The sequence below is a fragment of the Athene cunicularia genome (assembly GCF_003259725.1).
Source record: "Athene cunicularia isolate RWA chromosome 4 unlocalized genomic scaffold, athCun1 chr4_part3, whole genome shotgun sequence".
In the NCBI taxonomy this organism is placed as follows: Eukaryota; Metazoa; Chordata; class Aves; order Strigiformes; family Strigidae; genus Athene; species Athene cunicularia.
This window is the reverse complement of record NW_020799100.1, coordinates 5,056,410-5,080,033: the sequence shown is the minus strand read 5'-3', so window position 1 is coordinate 5,080,033 and position 23,624 is coordinate 5,056,410. Positions and strand designations below refer to the sequence as shown.

General features: G+C 41.2%; 1 protein-coding gene across 3 annotated transcripts in view; it reads left to right on the top strand.

Annotated features, from left to right (window-relative positions):
- Positions 1 to 479: 479 nt before the first annotated feature.
- IL1RAPL2 (interleukin 1 receptor accessory protein like 2) overlaps positions 480 to 23,624 on the top strand; it is a 393,161-nt gene continuing 370,016 nt past the window's right edge. Inside the window, exons 1-2 of one of the 3 annotated variants that reach the window (XM_026848603.1) lie at positions 480 to 556; positions 9,747 to 9,847. In XM_026848603.1, coding sequence (XP_026704404.1) covers positions 9,766 to 9,847 — 82 coding nt within the window. In that variant the 5' untranslated portion in view covers positions 480 to 556; positions 9,747 to 9,765. Of the gene's footprint in view, positions 557 to 1,597; positions 1,681 to 9,746; positions 9,848 to 23,624 lie in introns of those variants that run through there. The other 2 variants (XM_026848604.1, XM_026848607.1) reach the window with 2 other exon arrangements.

The window sequence follows — 23,624 nt, the reverse complement described above, 5'->3', positions numbered from 1 at the left end:
GGGGGGGGGGGGGAGAGAGAATGGAGGAATATTTGCTTGCACAAGAGGTAAGAAAAAAGACCAGGTGTGCCACATCACTGCACTTAGCCAACTTTAGTCAGTTTTAGTGGATGCACACAATTGCTGGAGCCCCTGTGCATATGTGGCACCAGCCAGCTTTGTCTGAACTGCTTTGTATCTTGCAGAGCAGAGCGATGGAAAGCCTTTTAATTGCCAGGGCTGCCAGTCTAGTGGCTGCACTTTGAAGCAGTGCAGTAGCTGAAGCTGTTGGAAACCAGTGTGGGGCGACTGGCTGCTCTCCAAACAGATGTCAGACCAAAAAAGAGCATGAGAGGGTCAGGAGGGATTCATAGACTGGTGGGGAGAAGGTGAGCTCAGCAGAAGGGCTGTTCTTGTGGCACAGTTCACTTCTGATCAGGTAGGGACTGGTGGTGTGGGAGAGGGAAGAGGAGGTTTCCAGATTTGATGGAGGCTGGAGGCCTGGGCCTCAGGAGAAGCTGGACTTCACAGCCGTAAGCCCAGAGAAGGCTGCAGAGAAGCGAGGAAGCGGAGGCAGGTAGCAGCATACTTGCTGGGCTCGGGATCTCCTCGGTGTTGTGCCTTGCCACCGTACAATAAGCTTGAGCCGCGGAGGGTCTAAAGGTGTGTGTCTCTGGAGGTGTAGGAACTGCCTTCAGTTCCCTGCAGAAGTTAACAGGCAGCTTGTGTAAGGAGGCAGTATGTGAGGAGCCCAGCATGAGGCAGGCAGGCTGCTGGAGAGCACTGGGGAGGAAATGGGGACACCACATGAGGCCCATGCCCCTTGGGATGCTCTGCCTGCTTGGAGATGACAGGAGCATCCAGGTGAGGCTCTCTGGCTGGGATAAGTCTGTAAAGGGATTTGGTTTCTTTGTGTAGGTGGAGGAATTCATAATCTGACTGTCGGCAACTGTTTCCTGGGGAGAGAAGGGTACGTGTTAAAATTATCCAGTTAAAGTTATAGAGAAGAGTGCCTTTTATGTGTCATTGGGAGGAGAGAGGTTGTTTGGTCAAAATTTTCTATGTCCTGGGTTGAGATGCACTTGTGGGACTGGAGGCGGAGAAAAACTCCCAAGGAGCATGTCTGTGCCCTGTGCATCCCTGCTGGCTGGAGGCTGGCGGAGGTGGGAAGCTGCCAGGGACAGCTGGGGCCCGGGCTGTGACCTGTGTGTCTGAGGGAAAGAGCTGAGAATTTGTAGTCACAATAAGAAGTGCAGATAAAGCATTTATAATGTATGGACTTTTCTTGTTCTCCAAAACATTTGGGCTCTGAGTAATCTCTCACTTCAAACTAAGGCTCAAGCTGAAAATATCAAGGGATGCTAAATCGTGAACAGCTATTAAACAGCCTTAAAGGGCTGTATGGGAAACCATGTCTGCTCTCCATTTCTAAGCCTTCCTCAAACAATGTGAGGCTGAGCTATTTATCAGGAGGTCTTTAGTGCTGGAAAGTGAAGTGAACATTTAAACTGTATCACAAAATAAGAGGCACTTTAAGAGGCCATTTGCTTTTTTAGGTGTCTAACTAAAAATAAATCTTCCTTTAATCAGCCTTGAAAAGAAGACAAAAAAGGAAGAGATCTTGTCCTTGCTGAAAATAATGAAATTTTTTTGCTAGTTTTGATGGTCAGGGTTTCTTCTGGCATCTGGTACTTGACCTAGGTAAGCCTCCCTGGGAATTGATGGAGGACTGAGGGGTATGTTGTGTTCAGTGGCAAAGCTGGTGGGAGAGAGACTGCGTGTTAGAAACTTCTGCAGAGGTTGTTTGGTTAATACTTTCCTTTCCAGCCCCTTTGCACCCCAAAAGCACTACAGGAAGAGAGTTCCTGCCACCCCTCTTCCCACTGCTTTATGTAACAGTTAAATTAACAAGGATGTCTATTTGGCAGAGCAATTCCAGAGCACATAAAATACATAATTTTGTTTTCATCTGCACCAGAGCAGAGCCCCATTGTTTACAAGATTTCCACTAAATATGTGGAGTTAATGTTCTATAAGCAGTTCCTCATCATTCTCAAATTCTGGGGAGTTTGTTTGCTTACTTAATTAAATTCTTATTTTCACCCAGACAAATCTGGCAAAATGCATACAGGTAAAGGCTAACCTCTGGTTATGTAAGGGAAAAACATTCCTCATCAGGAATATATTGATCACTTTAAGGTACTGTGAGATGATGCTGAGTACAGTGAAAGCAACTTGCCTTTCCTGATGGCAGAGCAGAGTGCCCTGTCTCGCTTCTCTGGAACTGTGTTTTCTAAGTGGAAAACTGGAAGAGTGTTTTCTAAGAAGAGTAACAGCTGGTATGTCATCTTTTTCTGTTAATTCTGTTGTCTTTGAGCTTCATGTATTAGTTAGGGAAGCATGTGGCCATGAAGGAGATCAAGGAATGAAATTCTAAGCACATCGCATGCAGAGTTGTGTTCTCTCGCTGCTTGTTTCATTAATGTGCAGGAGAGAATGTGGCCCAGGTTTGCCATGAATAGTGCAAATATGGTTATTGTGTAAATATTGCAGAGGTATGAATGTATATGGGAGCAGATATAAAGTCAATACGGCTGACACTTGTAATGACTGCAGTGCATCTTCTATGTGGTCCTGGAAAGAGAACTGTTTTAAGACGCTGTAAAAGCAGTTTCTCTATAAAAGCAGGGAACATTTCAGCATGCAGATGGCAGCCCAGTCTAAAATCTAGTTCTGTTTTGTGCTGAGCACCTCTGTAATGAGCCTCGAGGAACGCAAGGGGAATGAGAGAAGCAGTGTGGAGGGGAAGAGGAGGGATATGCTGTCTTTCAGGATTGAGACCTCTCTTTGAACTGTCTGTCTCTCCATTTTTAATAGCTTTTCTACAAAAGCTGCTTGGGGAGCAAGGTTGGTATGAGTATGAAAGAAGCAAAGCATCTAATCTTTTGGCTTAATAATGCTCTTGCGTAGGCTGCTGTGAATTGGACAGGCTTCCTTATTGATGTAAGAGCAGCGAGTGAGTTTTGAAATTGGTGTGGGTGAGAATGGACTTTTCCCATCTCTTTTAATCTGAAATGTCTGCCTCTTTGGTGGTTGAAGTTCTGCAGAGGAGGCCTGTGATGGTGGGCAGGATAGTCTAAAGCACTTAGGAGAAAAAGGCCACAACCTGAGCAGTGGTGTTAGCAACTGAAGAGCTGGAGTCAGGTCAAACCATGGGTTTTCCAGAATTTACAGGGTTTAGCAGCAACTCCAAAGCCTAAGAGTTCTTATCAGGAACTTTTTTTTTTTCCCTTGGAGACCTGAAAAGCAGGGGTCAATGTCCTTTTTTTCCTGAGCAGAGCTCCTCTGCAGCTGAGGGCAGGCTGGCTGGGCTGGGTCTGAGAGAGTAGCCTCCGAGTTCATCTCAGCCTAGGAGAAGTCTGCCCTTCTGGAGCAGAGCTCAGCAGCTGCCTTGGCCCTGGGAAGCATGTGTGGTCATCTGTGGCGGGGCTCCTCTTTCCCCTCGGGTGGCTGTGGTTAGTGCTGCAGCTTACTCTGCTTTGGGAACTGTCTTACTGTAGCTGCGTCAGTTCTAGGACTTAGGCTGATTTAAGGTGATTCTTAAAATCGCTTCCCTTTCCTCAGGACTAGTGTACATGTTTAGTTTTCCAAGTGTAGACCATGTTCACATTTTCTTCTCTCCCTCAGCTGGCTTTTCTGCAATCTTTTAAGTACTTCTGCGGAGTGGTAAGAGGCTAAGCCCCACTCTGTAAACCTAAACTCTCTGGGTCTGACAGTCTTTACATTGCCTACGGTACTTCATGTTGCCTCAAGTACTGTATTGATTAAACCACAATCTGCAGAAGTAAATATATGTAGAATATTAATAGCTCCTACTCCAGGGGAAAAAAAGGCTGTAAATTAATAGATCCATTATTTTGACCTCATAAACCATGAGGGCTTGAAGTACAGCCGTAATCCTTCTCCCACAACACGTATTTCACTTTGAATGTCTATAAAAGGCCTGGACTAGTCAGATTTAAAAGCTGTGATACTGGACAAGCATTTCCATATATCCTGGGATGTGTAGTTAGAATATTGCAAAGTTAAGGCTAAAACAATAGTTCTCTGTAGAATCCAGGGTAGTGCTGAATCAGTACATCATTGATGGTGCAGCTGGGCATGAGGCTTAAAAAATAATAGTTAACTTTCCCGGTCCTTTGTTGTTCTTCTTGTGCCTCCTTAGTTGTTTTCTGCATTTCCAAGTTCAGGAGTTGCTGCAATAAGGGAGGAGTGTGATTCAGGGATTTAAAATCCAATTTGAAGATTTAATGAACTTGAATTCTTTGTGAGTGAGTTGCTTTGGGAATCGAGGTCAGTGTGTGGTGTGAGCTGATAGTACTTGATCTGCTGATAATCAGTGCTGAGTAGTTCTAGCTCTTTTGGTTCATGAAGCTCTTAAGATGAGCTGCTCAGGTTTTTTGTTGAATTTTCTTAGTAGAGATTTAAATGTGTGCCTGTATTGTATGCTCATCGCTAACCCTTCTGGTTGGCATTTTGATTCTGTGGATATTGGAATCTTTATCTGTATTTGGAATATTTCAGGGGATTTTTCCATTTCCTGCTCTTCATTTTTTGCCATAAATGAGAACTATTTTAAGCAGCTATTGGATTGGAAAGTTTTTGCAGGGAAAGGTTCTTGTGTTAGTGCTTTCAGGTTTTTCTCTCTATGGGGCAAACCAGCAGTTTGCTCACAGTGTTGAGTCTGATTGCTGCTTTAACATGACTAAAATCACTTCTACTTGTTGCAGACAGAAATGCATCCAGAAGGGGAGAAGTTGTTGTGTAGAGACCATCCACAGTATTTTTCTTTTGTTTGAAGCCCAAATTTTGTTTTGGTGTTACAGTATATGATGCCTTTTGAAGCTTTACAAGCTGTTCTTGGTATCTTCTGTGTTGTCATTTGGAAGATATTTAACTTTTTAATGAAAGCATTGGAATATTTCAAGCAAAACCTCAGTGTTAACACCTAAGGGTGCTGTTTGTTTCTTCTGAAATAATTGATAAGATTCTGGGTTTATCCCCTTCACATCACAAATGGTCTGTGAGTTTTACAGTTTCTTTTCTTTTGTACCCAGACACGCGGCCTTTGGAGGTATCGTTACAGATTGTGACCTTGTCAGGTGCTCAGTGTATTTAGTTGTGTCCCTTTGCTTCCTCAGGACAATACCTCGGTCTTTCCTTGTATTGCTGTCATGCAGCTGATACACTATTGAGCCAGTAATAATCCCAGACATTTTAGATGTTGTCTCATTGTTACTGGTTACTTTCAGTTCGCGCAACACAAGCACTGCCAGGTTCTCCCCGTGCTTACCTCAGTTTTAGATTTCTTGTAGAATTTCAGCTGAACAAGGAGCATTAGCCAGATGTGAATTTAGTTAAGGACCTGAGCCAATGGAGGCTCGAATCCAGCAAGGTGAATGCTGAATGCACACTGCCTTGTAGAATTAACATTCATTGTCTATTTAGACAACTTGTCTGATTATGATGGTGAAGATGCACAGTGAATTAGGCAAAATGAAATATTCTTAGATGCTTATTGAGCAACAGAGTGAAGAGTGCTGCGTGACCCAAGTAGAGCTGAAGATACGTTATTTGAACTAGCATACACCTCTGATCTTAAATGTTTTCTTGTTTGTGTTTGAGGTATCAACAAAAAGGGACTGGTGTCCATTGTGCATTGCTTCCATCCAACATATTATATAGACTGAAAATCTTGCAGTAAAAACCAGCTCAAAGGGTGGTGTGTTGGCAGGAGAGAAGACCTGAGAGAGAGTTCATATTAAAATTCAAAGCCTTAAAATGTGGAGTGGGGAAATGGTGTGAAAAGAAATGAACAAAGTCACCATCTAGCATACTGTAAAGACAACAAAAGCATTACCATTGCCATTTCATCCTTTGTGTGTGTGGTGAAAACCGTAATTTATTTCTGTGAGATTTCTGAGCAACAAACCTGATGATTGGAAATCACTAAAGAGGTGGGCTGCTGTTTTTAATGAGCACCTTCTGCATTGCAGCTTCTGTGGAGAAACCAGGACCTCATGGTGTGTCAGCATATCTCAGTCAGTGTACAGACGTGTACTCGAGTGCACACATGTACCGCTTTTATTTTCTTGTTTTCTCTTAAAAAGGAACACTGTATAAACAAAGCTCATGGTAGAAGAGAAAACTAAATTATAGTTAAAGCAGGAACTTGGAAATCTCAGTGCTGGGTTTTGTGGAGAATATTAATGCTCCAGTTTCTTTCTTGTTTCTAAGTGCTCTCTTCTAACCTTGTCACTTGAAATTCTTTTGAGTCTGGGATGCTATGTGGACTGAAGTTGATGCTGGAAGGACAGCAAGCAGTACATGAAGAAAACGGGACACAATATCCCAAGCCCTGTTTTTTGAGGACTCGGAAGAAAGGACTGAGTTTGTCAACAGAGGTGAAGGGCATTAGGCAGCATATGGGAGTCAGGGTTTCTGTTAGAACAGAATTTGTGCTGCATCACAGCCTGGTCCCCTTGTAGTTTCTGCGTGCTTACAGCAAAGTGGGAAGCTGCCTGAAGTCCGGGCTCTGTAGCATCAAACAGTGTGAGAGAGGTGGCCTTGTTAGCAGTGGAATGATTGAGAATAAAGTTGTCACACCTTGCTTCTGCATTTCTCCCTCTAATGGTAGCAACTTCCCTTTACTTACCTCGATACAAATGCAACCTGGCAGGTCACAACAAGGGCTAGATTAACTAGTTTAGTGATTCTTTCAGCCTTCTCAACAACACTTTATTCTGTGTCTCTCTCCCCTCCTCTTGGTGATCTTGGGCTAATTAGCTGTAATTGGGATTTCTGTATCCTTGTCTTCACTCTTCTGGGAATGGTCCTAAACTTGATCTCCCTCTTGTGAGGTGTATCCAGTATACTACTATGATCCTGTTACAGCTGTGAGCCCCTACTCACAGAAAAAAAGCTGCTCGGTGCCAGTGAAGGGAAAGTTTGTCAAATGACAAAATTGGCCCTGTTAGGAGGAAAATGCCTTGATTATAGAAAAACAGTACGGAATGTTAACTGGTTTATCCCCTCTCATATCTCTTCAAGCTGACACAGTTTTATCTGTGTTCTTCATCAGATCATAGACCTGCTAGCACTCTCCCACTCATTTATTTCCAGAAGTGCTAGCAGGTCTGGCACAGGATTGTTTTGGGTCCCTAGTCCAACCCACTGCCTGAGGGGTGGGTGAATGGCCCTGAGGAGGGAGTTGAGGCTGGTCCCATTGGGAGATATGGTGGGAGTCTTGGCAGGCTCATGCCCAGAAATCTCCCGAGCAAATTTAGAGACTTTGTCCGGGACACATGCAACCTTCCCTTTTCTGGCTGCTTGACCACCTTCTACGGGAAATACATCTTCTACTGTACCTCGTGTTCCTTGTCAAATTGTAGTTTAAAAAAAAATCATCTGTGATATGGCTGTTTGAACAGCCTTGTCTATAGCTGTCTGCTGCTTCAGGACACTGGTCACACTGGTGTGACTGATCGTACTTTCTTCTGGTTGGATGTCTAGGATGGTGAAGATGACACCTCAGACTCTGATGTGTATTTTCATGCCAGCTTTAGTGGGGTTGTGTCAGATGTGACAAGATGAGGCTCTGGGTTAGGCTGTGAAGGACTGTGTGGTGAAGTAGTTTCTTGCCCTTTTCCTGCTGTGTTTTCCTGATTTTTGTAGGTACAGAGACTGACTGCCTTGGTGAGGCAGGGCTTCAAAAAGCAAAATTCCTATCAATGCTGACAGAACCAAGTTTTTTCCCCTATGTTTAGCATTAATGTTGGCTGGCAGAACATGCTTTGAATTTTTAAGTGTATTTAATGCAGCATAGCTAGGGTGGGGATGGAGGGACCCACATGAAAAAAGACCTAGGAGTTACATACTTCAGCTGTAATAACTGAAGGGAGGAAAGTGGAGAAAGTAATTTGCAAAGCTACACTTGAAAATCAGTCTAGCATAACATCATCATTACAATTATCTGTCAAAAGATTTAGTTCAATTACTTTTCTTTAAGCTCTCTTGTCAAGATGGCCTTGCTTGTTTCAAGATTTGGGTACTCCAAGGAGAGGTTAAGGAAGAGTGAATACTAATTCTGCCATTAACCACTGTCAGACAGCCTTCAGCATGTATTATTCCTTGAAAACTCCTTTAGCACTTTTACTGTGGGGAATCAATAGGCATAAAGTGCCCATGGGAACATAGAATTCCGGGTGGGGGAAGATCCACTGACTGTTTATAGCTCACAGTTCGGTAAAGTGAGAAGGGGAAGACTTCAGTTCTAAGTGGTAATTTTGAAATAACTGAATAGCAGCATAATTGCCATCATGCAAAAGATTATACAAGGGTTCCTTACATTTTCTTCACACAACAGTAGGCTGGTAGTAAAATTACAAGGGAAGAATATTTGATGTAATAAACTCAATTTAAACTGAATAATTTTCAGTGAACGCAGGACATTGCACCCTCTTGCTGGTTTATCACATTGAGCAAATGTTCAGAGCTGCAGGGGTCTGGGCTGGTCCCAGAGTTGAGGGTGTCTCTGAGCGGGCTGGGCGGGCGGGTGGAGCATTTAAGGAATGATTCTGTTTCGTTGGCCTTCGTTTTAACTACTAATGCAGGTAGTTTTATGCATTTCTATTTAAAAGAAACTGCTATAAAATGTTTGCTGAATCTTTTGGCTCAAATAATAATTTCATAGTGATCTAGATGATTGCCCTCCTCTATCTGAGAATAAGGGTCCTGATGTAAAGTCTGTGTATGATATGGAGATGAATTCCTGGAGTCTAAATATATCAAGCCACTTAGAGGCCTGTGACTTCAAGCTAAGCATATGTTTGAGCACTCTAGTTTATAATTAAGTGTTTCTCTCTCATTTAGAGAGAGAGAGATATATATATATATATAGAGAGATGGGCTTTATGGAGTTCGGATTTGTTCTACCTGGTTTTAAGTGCAGATAAGGAGCCTCAGTTTGCTCTTGCTATCTTTTTTTGAGTGACCTTATACTTGTAAATGAAAACAGAATTACTTCCAGTAATTATATAAAATTAAAAATACAATTTTAAACTAGATTTTTTCTTTTTTTAAGTGTGCATAATATAAAGTAGGTAGTCAAGTTCACAGGATAGACTAATTTTATCTTTTTAATAAGAATCCCAAGACCTGCATTCATTGATTTCTGAATTCTGTTAACCTGTCTCTACCTCATTTTATGGCAGAAATCTCTGGAATAGTATTAATTCATTGTAGGAGCTTTTACAAGGTCACCAGTGTGACAATAAAGTTGCTGCGAGAAATTGCATGAACAGCCTACTCTATCTTTTCCTGAACAATGTGATTTTTTTTTTAAACAGGTGGCCTGTTTGTATGAGACAAAACTAATTGTTACCATCAGGGTCTCCCCCTTAAATAGCATATAGAAATCTGGCAGTAGTGTTTCAAATAAACAGCTGTCTTGTGTTTTTTTTAAGGAAAATAATATTTTCAAAGTTTCATTTAAAAAAACCCAACCCTTTTGTGTGATACGGATAAATTATTCATAGATGGTTACTTTGAACCATTATGTTTTCCTACCTCTGCATAAAAATAGATCCAGAAGTCACTAGATTAAGCTATTGCCCTGTAATAGTTCTTTGAGAAATGTTTAACTGTAGCTGCTGCTTTGTTGTAGTGAAGAGCTGTGATTCAGACTTCATAATATGTTTGCGTTTCAGCTGTCACAGAAAGTGAAAGATGAAGCCTCTTGTTCTCTTGGTTCTTGTGATCTGTACTGTAGTCTGCGTGAATTTGAAGCTCGTGTCAAAGAGAAATTCTGGTAAGTCACAGAAAAATATTTTTATTTTTGAATCTGGACCTAGTGCTCATGCAATCAAGCATTTTAAATGGCTGCTTTTTGTTTTGCATATATATTTCTTGTTCTCTTCTGAAAAAAAAAGTCGTAACCAATATGGTTTGCTTAACAGATGTTACAGGATGAATTTGCTCGTTATAATGTTCTGTTGATGTGACTTTATGCTATTTGAAAGTGTCTTTATGTTTTCTTTTATTAAAAAAAGAAAAAAAAAAACCAAAGAAAAGGTTGAAAGGTTGATCTGGTTGAAAACCCACAAAAGTAATAATGATTTTGGCATCATTTTAATGTTCTATCTTTTACTCATACTAAGGGATTTTCTTAACCGTGATTGTGGTTTGTGGTGACTTTTAAGTTTGGATGATTTTTGTTTTTTTTTTTTAATAAGTGAGGTCATCTTCCAAAAAGTCAGCCATGTGTGTGATCATATGTAGGGTTAACTGGGAAGAGCTTTTCTGGGTAGATAATCCCTGATTATTCTGACAGTGGAAGGGAGTGGGAGTTGGTTTAGCTTTACACCTGCTTTTGAAACCCACTAATAATAAAAGCATACTTTAAAGAAGCATTAAGAGTATCTCCTTCCAGATAGTTTATCTGGATAATGTTTCATCTATATTAGAGCCTGAAGTGACTTCTAGTCCATACAGTTCTCCCCCCTCGAAGGGAATGACTTCATGAGACTGCTTGCCTTTCTCAAGTAAGCTGTGAGTTTGGCAGGACTTTGGTAGGTTAGCTCCACTGTTGCATAGTGTTGTTACTCTGCTAGAGCCTTGTGTGTGTGGGCAGGTACCTGATGCAGGATAAATGTACTTCTAAACTTGCGTGTTAATTTACTTATATTTTTCCCACTAGTTGTGTGCTATACATATAAATGTGAGGGATTCCATTGATCTTACTGTCCTCAATGTCTTCAGCCAACACTTTTAGCAGTGCAGGTACAAACTGAAATTACTGACTTTAGTTGGTGTGGCCAGTTTTAAGTTTAATTTCTGCATTTCTTGAGAATGGAGAAGAAAAGTCCATCTCTTATAAAGAATTTGATGTCGCGTCCCAGGCTAGGAAGTGTTTATTTGGGAACCACCAGATGCTAGACTGATTTCCTGCTGGACTAGAAAGTATAAAATGGATGTTGTTAAATCGAAGTAGTCTGCAGCCTTTGTTGTGGTTATTGTGCCTGTGAGAGCAGTCATGGGTATATTGGGATTTGGCTATGGTGGAGCTTGATCTAAACTCTGCTAAGGGCAATGGTGTTCCTGTATTTCAAACCTGCTATTACTGGCGTGGATGGGAACCCCTATGAGATCCATAATCTGTATCACTGAGCAGCCTTGAGTCACTGATGCCAGGCAACACCACCTGGCTTCAAGGAAGGGCCTTTGCATTTCCTTTATCAGAAGTACACACCTATGGAAGTAACAGGCCTGTTACATTCAGCTGGTAGTTTACCTTTAATTATATATACATATATGTGTATTTTTTAAAATTGGCTTTCTTTGACTGCAGAATGTCTTGTGTTATTGGCAGCTGTTGACAGTATCAATTCAGGTTGAGTACTGGTGGGAAAAAATGCCTATGATAAACTGCCTATTGCTAAATATAACTCACTAGTGAATAGCGGGTTCTTTTTCTTTTAATTTGATTGAGTTGGTATATGTTGAGTATAAGATGAAGGGGAAAAATGCACAGAAAGTAAAATTATAGTTTCTTTGTAAGTATGTGATCATGTAGTTGGTTTTCATCTTCAGTATTCTTTCTGTCATACATGCTGACTTTTAGGTTGCTGTGTGAAGCAAACTATTGACTTTAGGTTTTTGCTTTTTCTATTACATTATGTGTGAAATACATTTTCTGTTTCTGAGATTTCAGCACTTGGAGCAAAATTGATAATTTGACTCCCTTTCTGAAAGGGCTCTTTAGAAATTAAGTCCTGTTATTTGATTGCTTGGGCCTTCACTAAATGTTGTATGTTGTGAAGGCACAGATGCTCTGGAGGCTTCTGAACTTTTAACTATTTATGTTGTTTTTTTAAGTAGAAGATCAGAGATAGTGGATGGATGCAGCCGGGCAAATGCATGAAGAAGCAATGAGACCACATTGCTTGATGGGGTGACAGTAGTGTGCTGGTACTGGAGCTCAGGTGTTTGTTTTGGTTTTTTTTCCTTTTGTTACTGGTGTCTTGATAAAGGAAAGTGGGAAAGGGAAGGTAATTTAATGGTTATTTGTGGGCAGCTGCACTGCAGTGTAACAGCAGGATGTCTGGAAGCAGGAGGACTGTTCTAGCTGCAGATGAGAGCTGGGGCAGGGGGGAGTGGTTGGGGGGCCCAAATGACACCCTGTGGGCAGGATCTCTGCAGCAGTGTTGTGCGTGGATGTTGTAGTCTTTGGTCTAGCTGGCTATCAGTATGGGGACATCTAAGCTAGTGAGCATTCTTAAAAAGTGAAGGGAAATTTTGCAGACAGTCATGTAGAGCTGTGTGAAGCAGTGCATGGAAAGTGCTGACACTGATGACGAAGACAGATTTGGGCTACTAGGGCAATAAACCAGCAAAATCAGGGCATCGGTGTCTGTGTTGACTTATGTAGACTGGCATTTTTCCAAGCAATACATAGAACTGTTGTGTGAATGGCCAGAGCTGTGATTAGTGTTAAGTACAAGAGTAATTATGAAGTTGACTAGCATGTGTGTAATATCACATAATAGAATATAGTTTGTTTAAGGGGTAGGGAGAATCTAAAGAGAGCCGAGTTGAAGAGGACTTGGGCTGGAGCAGTGAGAAGTTGTCTTCAGGTAATGCAAAGGCATCACTAAAACTGAGGCAGTCAAAAGAGGGGCAGAATGTCCAGAAGGACATTATTATTTAAGGGAACAGATCTTCAGAGGCTGGTAGGGAAATACTCTTTCAAAGCCAAGGAATGAAAACCCAAGGGGAGAGAGCTGAAGATGAGAACTCCAGACAGCAAATGCAGACAGTGCATAGGGACTGGACAATAGGCAAGAGTCATTAAAGGGAGGTCAGGAGTGGAGGATATAAGATGTCAGACAAAGTGATGAAATGGTGCTCCAGCTGCAAGCACAGAATTAAAGTTTGCTGAAGAAACAGTCCTCGCGGGAGGAAAGAACAAAACAGATCTGAAAGAGATTTGTCTCATGTCCTTTACTTGCCCTTTGTTACAGATCCAGGTGCCCATATTTCCATCTGGAGAAGACAAACAGGAATGCATGTGAGGGCTACAGATAAGTTTTAGAGTATCTTGCAATGCTGCAAAAATGACACAAACTTGTAGTAAGACAAATTTGTTTGGCTGCTGCTTGCTTGAGATGTGGTGCCAAAATAATTAAAATGGGTGAGCTAATTTAATTATGCTAGTCAGATTCTTCTTTACAGGCAGCAACTTCCAGATGCTCCAGAAGAAATCTGTCATGTCTACAGAGTAATGATTGCTGTTTGTGGTGGGAACAGTTTGCCTCAAGCATCTGTGTGAATGTAATGTTGACTTAAGTTTCACAGGCATTTCCTAATATTAAGGAGGTTTTTTGAAAGCTGCAGGTCATACTTTTTGGCTTCTTTAAGAAGTAAAACTGAGCAAATAGCTAATGCTGGGACTGCAGCCTTAGCAATAACCTAGAAAGGGTATTTTACAGGTGGAGGTTATACAAATAAATTGAGGATGTAGGAGCTGCTAGGTGATATCCTTTTCATCTGATTAAGTCACTTCTGTTCCCAAGCCCTTTGTATATAGTACTTTGAATAATCATAGCAGGGAATATAAAACCAATTAAACAATCATTGCATTTTTTAAGCAAAAGATTTTTCAGGTTATATTTTCTGTTTGACTTACTAGACATAATTTCATTAGTGAATAATTGATGCCAGTTATTGTTGCTGTATTTATTTGCTGAGCTGAAATAGGCTATCTCAGCATGCTGGAGCTCCAGAGGGCATACCAGCCTTGTGTGGAGGAGCATGGGCAGACATCCCCAAGGTTTCCATGAGGCTGCTGGCTGCAGAGCTGGTAGTAGTCATTCTGCAGGTTACAGGGTGTAATTGGCTCAGGCCTGGCGTTGGTATGTCCTCCAAGCTACAGAGCCAGAGTTTTGTGTCTTCTCCTCTGTGGTGTGTCAAATGGATGTGCTCTGGGATTCTTGCTTTCCTTCTCCTCCTCTTTATCTTTGGACCACCCAAAAGGCAGTCGTATGCCAGAGGAGCAAGTGCATTTCTGATTCCCACTCCACCTGCATCCAGCTGGCTTGGGAGAGAAAGGGTTTGACTTAGCATCATACCTTGCTGTGTATGGGCATAGCCAAATTGTCTTAAATTCTCTCATTGATGCAGCAGTGGTTGGGATGTAGTGCTTTAACACAGTCATTAAAAACTATTGGCTTTATTGGGTGCCTGTTAAATGTTGTGCAACAGCTTACTGTGATCTGCTCTAGATGTTTCAGGAGACCTTCACTTTTCTTCTAGTTGTCACTTCTCTAGCCTAGGATTTCCTCCTGTTCCCTTCTGTGAAGCTCCATCTTCATGTATTGTTGCCTGATCACTTTGGCCATGGAAACCATGACATCCATGGCAGTGGAGGTGTTTGTACTTCAGAGGTGATGCATGGGTTTGTGCCTGGAGTGGGATATCCTAGAGGAGCCTCACTCATAAAGTCTGTTGCTCCTGCTGGAGTAGGCCCCCAGAGGAGCTGTAGGATGAGCACTTACAGTTGCCATTTGCTTTTTGTTTGCGCCTGAAGAGATGTAAAATGCATGGCTACAAGCCCTCACAATTTCTGAGATATGGATGATGTAAAAGAGGCTTTCAGCTTTTGTTTCCTGAAAATAATGTGTAGACATAGAGGAAATGGGAGCTTGGCAACACTAATCAGTGCATCTCTTACTGTTCCCAGAAGATGTTAAGTTATTCACAGCTCCAGCAAACAAAAAAAGTTGGAATCACCATTGTTTTAAGCTGTCATCTGTACAGGAATGCACAGTCCCTCTTGCATATGATTGTGCCTGCTCATAGGTTCACGGCTGCTCTCCATCTGTTCAGTTTGGATCAGCAGGAAGCAAGGAGCCAGGCTCCTGCACTCACTCAGGTCTTGGGGGACTACCAGCAAGTAAGCTGTGAAGCACTGGTAGTCTGTGCACCTTGCTACCGGACTCTCAGCCTCGGTTCCCTCTCCTCTAGACAGAAAGTGGCACTGCAGTTAGACAGACCTATCTGGGAGCCAGCTGGCAGCATTTAGACATTTTGTTTGCTGGTAGGGGAGGAAGGGAGATGTATAGAGAAGAACAAGAAAGGAAATAATCTGCTAGAGGTTTGGGGTTTTTTTTAGTGACCTCAACCTGACAGGGTTTAAATATTGAACTTATTTAAACACTCAAATTTTTACCTATTACACTCGTTTAAAATGAGTTCATGTATAATTAAAACAATTAAAATATTGAGTTGATACTTAAATATTAAAGCTAGACTCCTTTCCCAAAAGGGAAACCGCAGCTGTATCTGAATAAAATAAATGAACACAATTAAATCGTTCCAAACTGCAGTAAATCACAAAGGTAGGATCTTTAGGGATAGGGGGAAATAAGCAAAGCATGAAAGAAATGTAATTTCCTCAGTTAAAAATCTATAATCTTCCATTTTGCGATGGACATCATGTCAGCTGAGTGGATATCTGTTCCACATCTAGCTGCAGCACGTAAGAGTTTATTAATAATATCTGAACCTCTAGTAGACATACCATTATGACTGAGAAATCTGCTAACTGTATGCCTTTAACTGGATAATAATTTTTTTTCCAACTCCAAATGGGGTCTCTTTAAATGGAAAAGTGTCTTTGCTTTGTTTTCTTTAAGATCTTAGATAGAAATTTTAAGAGTGATCTTCATTTCAGTATTTCTAATATGGTCACTTTGTCGTAGGTTCACGTCCTTGCTCTAAAACTGACTGTCCTGAGGGACAGGGGAAGTTGTGCTGGTGTGTTTGGGTTCTCATCGTGTTCATGGAAATATTTTTGGAAGGTCTGTCTTACGTAATGTTCAAATGAAAGTATAAATAATACAGCTGCAAATTTACCCAGGACACAGTCTTTAAGCTCAGCATGTTCACAAGTCCTGGAGATGAATGTCTGGTCACTTTGGGACATCTGTTGGGGATGCAGAGGCTCAGAGGTAACCTAGGGTCATATGGACCTACAGGAGCTATAGGGAATCTGTGATGTAATGGCTTAGCTTTGGGTCAACTCCTGACCAAGAACACTTCTGAAGTGTGCTTGTGATTTTGTAACCTGAATACATGTTTAAGGCAGGTTTTATAGACTGATGTATAAAGGCTCCTTAAATTGAACTAGATATGAATATTAACATGCATTCTCATATCTCTGTCCACTGAATTTAAAGAACTTTTTCTACTTTACTTTCAGAGCCTCACTTGTTATTTGAAGTGCTTTTCAGTTTTAAATTGTTAGTCACTGTGACACATTGCATCCGAAACTTCTTTTTTACTTATTTACTTGTTTTTACCATGAAAATCTGTGAAAGTGGCAAGCAGTGAAATTGTGAGGTTGGAGAAGTTGTGATCACTATGGGAAACAGCAAGAGAAAGAATTAAGATGCATTTTCAGTTATTTTTTGGCATTTAAGTTTGGAGAAGTTGGTTTTACAAATAATAAAGCAAATATCAGAGGTTTCCCTTTTCAGGAGGTGCAGAGTTAAGTATTTCAAGTTGTTGACCTGTGAAGAAGGAAGGAATTGTTTTTAGTGCAGTGCATGTGCAGATGTTAGTATATAAACCTGCATGAGATTGTTGTGGTACTGTTATAACTCGCTAAAGTAGAAACGATTGCCTGTCTATGAATTGAAAGCAAAATTGATTTGAGCTTCAGTGTCACCTCCAGAGCGTACATTTTATCACTTTATTAATCTCCAACCCTTTCAAATTCGATTGATTCTTTCCTACAAGAAGCATGATTAGTACTTACAATAGACACTGATATGAAAACATACAGTGCTCTGCTGCTGAAGACAGAGACTTAGATTAAAGTTAAGCTCCTGACCAGAGCCCTTTTTCAGAGACATGTTAACCGGGCTGCGCATGCCTGGCCAGCCTCTGCCGTAAGTTCCTTTTTGCTTGCCCTTCCCCGTGTGGTTCCTTGTTTGAGGCAGGAGCAGAGGCAGTGTGAGGGTATTTGTTAGCTTGTTTTAAACCATCTTTGGGATTCATGAAACTGTAGCTCTGTTGTGCTGCATATGACCTATGGAAACTCACTCCCAGTCCTTTTTTTTTGAGGAAGGTATTTTGACACCTCAGTGTAAGACAGGTGCAGTTGGTTTGCATCTTTGAGGGATCAGTATTGCTTTAAAAAGGCATTTCTGCAGTCGTTATTCCAGATGGGAAATTAAATAGTAATTGAATAAGTAGGAGACTGTTTGATCCAGGCAGTGGTAAGCGTTGTGCAGTGAGTTTTAATGAAGAAAATGGAGGCAATAGTAGTACCTGGCATGAGCCTCTTGTATCTGGCTGTCTCGTTGCTGTAATGAAGTGGGAGGCAAAGGAACCTGCATCAGACCCTGACTGCTGACCTGACCTACCAGCCCCTCTGGGACAGGAGGCATCAGGGGGAAGTTTCAGGGCAAGCCTCTGAGATTCAGCTCCTCTTTCAGTTAACAGATCTGAAACAGGGCAAAAGGGAAAGCCTGACACTCCCAAATTCCTTTCTGATGTTTGAAGTACAATATTTAGTATGTCACTCTTGCTGTGTCTGAGGGATAGACTGCTGCTTGGGCATCTAATAGCCATGTGTACAGTTTAAATGTTTGTTAGGGCTGTGTAGTGGAGGCCTTGAAATGTGATGCTAGTATTATTTTTTTGACTTTCAGTATTCTAATTGTGCTTTGTTACCTTGGCACGGTTGGGTGTTTTTTTTAAAGTCTCATGGGACTATTTGGTGTTTTCAGTAAACATCTACTGTGATGTTTATTGCAAGTGATTTTTGTTTCTAATGCTTGCATCATAGTTATTCCCATTTTACAGATGGTAGAAAATCATCCAGAGACGAAGTGATGTTAAGGTTGCCCAGCATACTGAAGGTGATGTGGGAGAATAATGGATAAATAAAATGTTTCCCTTTGTTCAGTTGTGTTGTTAATGGCTTAGGCAAGGACGAGGAAACCAGTACTGTTTTCCTAGAGAAGTTTTGAGGCTAAATAAGTGTGTGTGTGTAGAAGTGCTTTTACATCCTTGGATACCTGTGCTAGGCAAAAGCGTTTTGTAATTTCTGTTATTTTTCAGTACAAAAGAGTAAGATGTGCCTGCTAAAAATGGCGGAGGAAGAGAAGGAGAGAGGTTCAGCTAGATCAGCTTTTGTGCACTAGTTTTAGGCTAAGAGCTTTTGCCTTTGAGTGTTACAAGTCTGTTGTGTGTATTGGCAATAAGCTGTCCTCCCAGTGTATAGCGGGGGACACAGGAGGAAAAAACCACTTACGACTGTAAAATGGCGTATGGAATACCTGAGGGACCATGAGCCTTGGAGATGCCAATCAAGTCTCTTGGGTAACCAAGTTTCTATAAACCTGTGTATATACTTACTTCTCTGTTGATTATAAACTGCAGTGACTCTGCAGGCATCAGCTGCATTTGAGCCACTCTGGGCTACATCTGTGCTTAGCAAATAGCTGCCTTTAGAATTTTAGCAACACCAGGAACGGGAGTTCTGTCATCAGATGTGTGAACAGCTTAAAACAGCTTTATCCAAGGACACCTCAGTGTATTGTCAAACCAGATGCTTGTGTTTTAAAGAAATGCCGGTCCTTTCATCCCACTGTAAAAATACATGTAAAATATGAGTGCAAAGTTGTTACACAGATTTTTTTAAAATTTATTCTTTATTATTTGAGAGTTAATGGATTTTGTCTGGTATGTTGAAGTTAGAATTGATTTAACATTTGTAAAGACTAATGTTAATATAGCAGATCTGATTTTTCACAAGACAACGGGAATTATTTGTTCTTGGATTTAAGCATTATGTTTTTTAGGATCACTCTGTGATCCTAAGGTTATTTGGATCAATGTGCAGAGCTACTTCATGCATGCTTTTGTTGTCTTACTTGTTCAGCAAAATGTGTATGTGGGTTGGCCTGGAAGGGGAAGAGTAGTGTGAGATAATTTTGATGTCTTTGAGATAATGGTAAAATGCAGAAATATAATTGCATTCTACAGAATAGGGCTCATCAGAATTTCTTTTTCAGTGCCACAATTTCATTTTGAACAGTATATTTATTCCCTGAGATGGATACATCTAATCAGCAGTGGAAAAGTGCTGGAACATGAATCAAAGGCAGGGTTATCCCCAGGCTCTGTGTCTCTGGGGCATTCAAGAGCTGCAGCTGAACGCTAGGACTTCTGAGGTCCTTGGTACGGATGTCAGATGAAGAGGCTGGAAGACTTCGAACACACAGTGGTCAGGACTGTACTGTTTCTGGGAAGCAGTTGGCTATGTCAAATTGCTTGGGTTGCCTGCAGAGATCTGAAAACTGAGAAAGTGAGAGCACTTTAGTGGAGCCAGGTCATCCCGCAGGCTTCCTTGGCTCCCAGGTTGGGGGTGGATGTGGGGCCACCAGCGGTGCTCTCTGGCATACCTCCCTGGTGAAGGGAGACTGCCTTCTGGACCTGCATCTTCCTCTCTGTTGCAGGCTCTTATTGCAGAGCATGTTGTGTTGAGAAAATAAACCAATTTAAAAGTATTTCTGAAACCTGTTTGTTCTGGTACTTGTCATTTAGAAAAGCAAATTTGAAACTCAAGCCAAGAAAATAATTATTGTAGATTTGAGCCCTTGAATCTATTACTTATTTTTGACGTGACCTTGAAAATCTTGTCGCACTGTATAAAACCAGAGAGGTGTGAATAGTGGTGTGGTTTTAGACAACCAAAATAAGGAAAGAAATTAGGATGTATATTACTAATGACATTTTGGATGTAATATTTCCATTCAAAATGACATCTGTAATTTTAGGCAAATCAAGGGACTACAGTGGAAACTGCATTTAGGAGTGAAGTATCTCAGCTTTATTGGAGCAGATTGAAAGCTGAAGCATTTTGGCTGACTTCTGATGTAGGTCAACATAATTCCTATTCACCGTGACTTTACATCATATTATTTACAGCATTAGGATTTTTTCATCTGGATTGGGTGATTAAATTTGCTCTTTGCCATTCAGTGTTTATTGCAAATGGTTTTGTTCCAACTGCAAAACATACTTCTGACTTAGTGTGTGAGAGATGAAACCTAAATCCAGCCACCTGGGATGCCTGGCTGCAACTGTTATGGACCTTACACAGGGAAAGTGTAAAGCTCAACTGATAAAGAAAGGATCTTTATTAAATCCTGTTTTAGAAATACCTTCAAGTGAACTGTTCCATTTGCTGTCCTTCATAAAGAGCTGTAGTTGATGGCTTTCTCCGAAGGACTCAGATCCCATGTTGGTTGTCCAGCATGCTCTTGTATGAAGTCTCTTCCAGAATATGTCACCAACTTGCTTCATCTTGTAGTGAGGAAGAGCCTTGATGTGCTATAGTAATTAGTTTTTGTCTTTTGGAACAATTTCCTTCCCTCTCTGAAGTGAAATGCTGGGTACCTTGCTCATGAGAATTTAAAAAATACAAATTCCACGATGTGGTTGTAGAATGGCTTGGTAATGTCAAACCCAGTTGAAATGTTATATTAAGTCTTCTTATTGGTGTGTAAATGTGAGCATCCTCAAGGGAGGCAAGTGGGTTTTTTTGCTGGGGGCTACTGGGTAAAAGCTCTCCTTTAATAGTTTCACTGTTATGATTGGCATGTATTTCAGGTTTGTGCAAGACAAGCACGTTCTTTCCTGCATGTGGAGTTGCCCTTTTGGAATCATGATGTGTAATATACTTGTAAAAATCAGATCTTCTTTAATGGTTTTACTGGGCACATGAAAGTTGTGCCTTATCAATGTAATTGCTGAGATAATTTAATACTCATTCTATGCTTTACTGCAGTGCTTTTCAACAGGGCGCTGTAAAAGGTAATTTTGATCTCCTTAAACTTTGTTTAGGTTATTAAGAAATATTTTCTGGTGGCAGAAGAGGGAATTCTATTTTTGCATAATCTAATAGCCCCTTAAGACTCACCTTTTAAAAATCATATCAGTCAGGTAAGGGATGAGATGGAAGCAGTCAGTCATCTTGCTTAAATGTTCAGTGACTCTTGAGCATGGAGCATCCATGGCTGGTGATCCCCAGCTGCGGAGATGTGTGCATTTGGTGATGGTCAGTGTCAGATTTTTCCAAATGACTGGGAGGTGAGAGGGAATAAAACCATCAAAGGTCTTGTGTAAACGTGATACTGGCTCTTCCAGTCTGTCCTTTGAGATGTTATTAAAGGTATCTTAGTGCCCCAAACAGTCTAGAGCAGGGGAGAGGGCTGAGCTACTCCCTTTGCAGGATTCTGTTCCCCATCCTAGCTGCATTGGGAAGCAGTGGTGCAGCCCCTGCTCGAGGTGGTCCCAGCAGGGACTTCTCAGGCTTGTGTCCCACACACGGGGTTTGGGCTCTGCTCTAAGGAATTGCACTGGGCTGTGTCGTGTTCCTCTTTTTTTATTTTCTTCTTTGAGAAACTTTCTTTAGAATAGGATATGCTGTAATATGCTAGGAGAATTAACCAGAGGGAGCTTCTATGGAGAGGAGATCATTAATTGCTTGAAAATTAGGCAATCTCCATCTGAGTAATCCGTGTTGGCTGGCTGGCCTTCCTCAGTCTAAGAAGTAGCTCATTAGTAGAATACACACAGATGGTACTGTGCTCCAAGGTGTTTAAAATACACAGGCAGAGAGCTGTATTAATAAGGCAAACCTGTCCTTAGTTTCTGTGACTGAGTTTGCCACAAGCAGCAGAGGGAAATATCATTTGGTAAATATTATTAGGTAAATGCATTTCCATAAATTTATTTGGTTTTCAGATTTTTCTGCAGATAACAGATTATGATAAATACTCAAAGTAATTTACTGTTTCTGGAAAAATTATATTGTAAGAACAGACTCATAATAAATACTTAATTTGTTCAGTACCTAATTTACCCATGTAATTGCCTAGAGGGAGAGATGTATTCAGAACCTAATTTTTTATTTGGAGTATATATAGTTTTTTTCTTTTTGTTCTTTCTTATGATGTTTTTCTGCATGCAGCTTGTTAACAGCTTATTCAAAATAAGATTTTTTCTGAATGAGTTGGGTTCCTTCTGCAAATGCTAGTGGATAGCAAAATAAGAAAGAGCCCACCAAGGAAGACAGAAGGTGCAGAGCCTGGAGCCCCCGGTGCTGTTGGGGGAAGGAGCCACCCTGCAGCAGGTGAGCAGGGGCTGAGCAGGGCACTGCCTTTCTTTCTGAGAATGCTGCCAGTGCAGCTGAGGCTGTGCAGCCCTGGGGAGGTGCTGCCCTGGGTCACCGACTTCAAAGCTGTAGGAGAAATTCAGAGGTAGTAGTAATCATGGCTTCATTTTCAAATGGTGGACTTGCCCTCCGCTCCTCATCACGTGTCGCATTGAATGGAGAACTGCTTCATCCTTCCTCCGGGCACTGTCTTTTTTGCCTGATCCCATCTTTAATTACTGTTTTCCATTAGTGCACTTGACTGTGAGCAGTGAGACTCTCTTTCCTCACTCCATCTGTGAATCTATAAGCATATGGGCTTTCCTGTTTAAGAGAAATGGGCTGGGTAAGAAATGGGTTCCCTCAGATAATTGTTCTTCCCCAGAGTTTGGTCTCCTCTGTACTTACACTTTGTTTAGAGCTACTGTTCCCATCAGTGCTTGCATGTCTTTGTCACAAACTGTGATAAATTCTTCCTAATGAAATAATTTAATATCTCCCTTGTTGATTCTCTGCAAACTCAATGTGTTTCACACCTTCCTTGGGGGGTTTAAATAGAGCTGCTAGTTACACCCTTCGGGTGCAGGTTTTTCCTCCAAGCCCTCAAGAGAGCTGTTTGTTGCATCTTCAGTGGATATAATTTACATTGTTGCTTCATTCTCTCTTTCATTTCTGATTGTATAGATTGTATGTCTGTTACTTGAGTGGATGCTGTTGTTAAAAAGAATGGTTCTGCTTCAGTTTGAGGAGTCTTGCACCGTTATGTGTGAGGTACAGTGCCATTTTGGTAGATCTTTTTGAGTTAACTTTTGTTTTTGTGGGGTGTATTTTAGAAATACTAGCCTGGACTAGGTAACTCAGGAACAGATGTAGTCTGTGAAGAATGCTTTGATTCTAACTATGTTGCTTTAGTGATACATAATTGTTTTGAATGATGTTGATCCCTTCTGAGGTAGAATACTAGTAAGTCCTGCTTTGGGCTTCAGTTCAAGCCTTGGTAGTGTGTGTGGTTTCCACAGCCTGCACTGGGAGGAGCAGAACTATCATGAAACAAGATTTTGTGGACTGCAAATATTTGAACCTGAAAAATTGGAAGAAACAGTGGAATGTACTTCCCCTGGGGCAATGGGATTCGGTGTTTCCAAGGTCATTTAAGGATGGCTGCAAGTAGAAATGCAATTTAGTGGTGTATCAGGAGATGAGAGGATGGAATAGATGTCATGCAGAGGGAACTGGGAAGGCTTTTTGCAAGGGTATGTGTAAAAGACTAAGGGTTTAGAAGAAAACTTTTAAAATATTTACTCGATTATAGATTTGGCTTGATGGAGAAATGGGAAGGGTTTGGGGTTTACAAGGA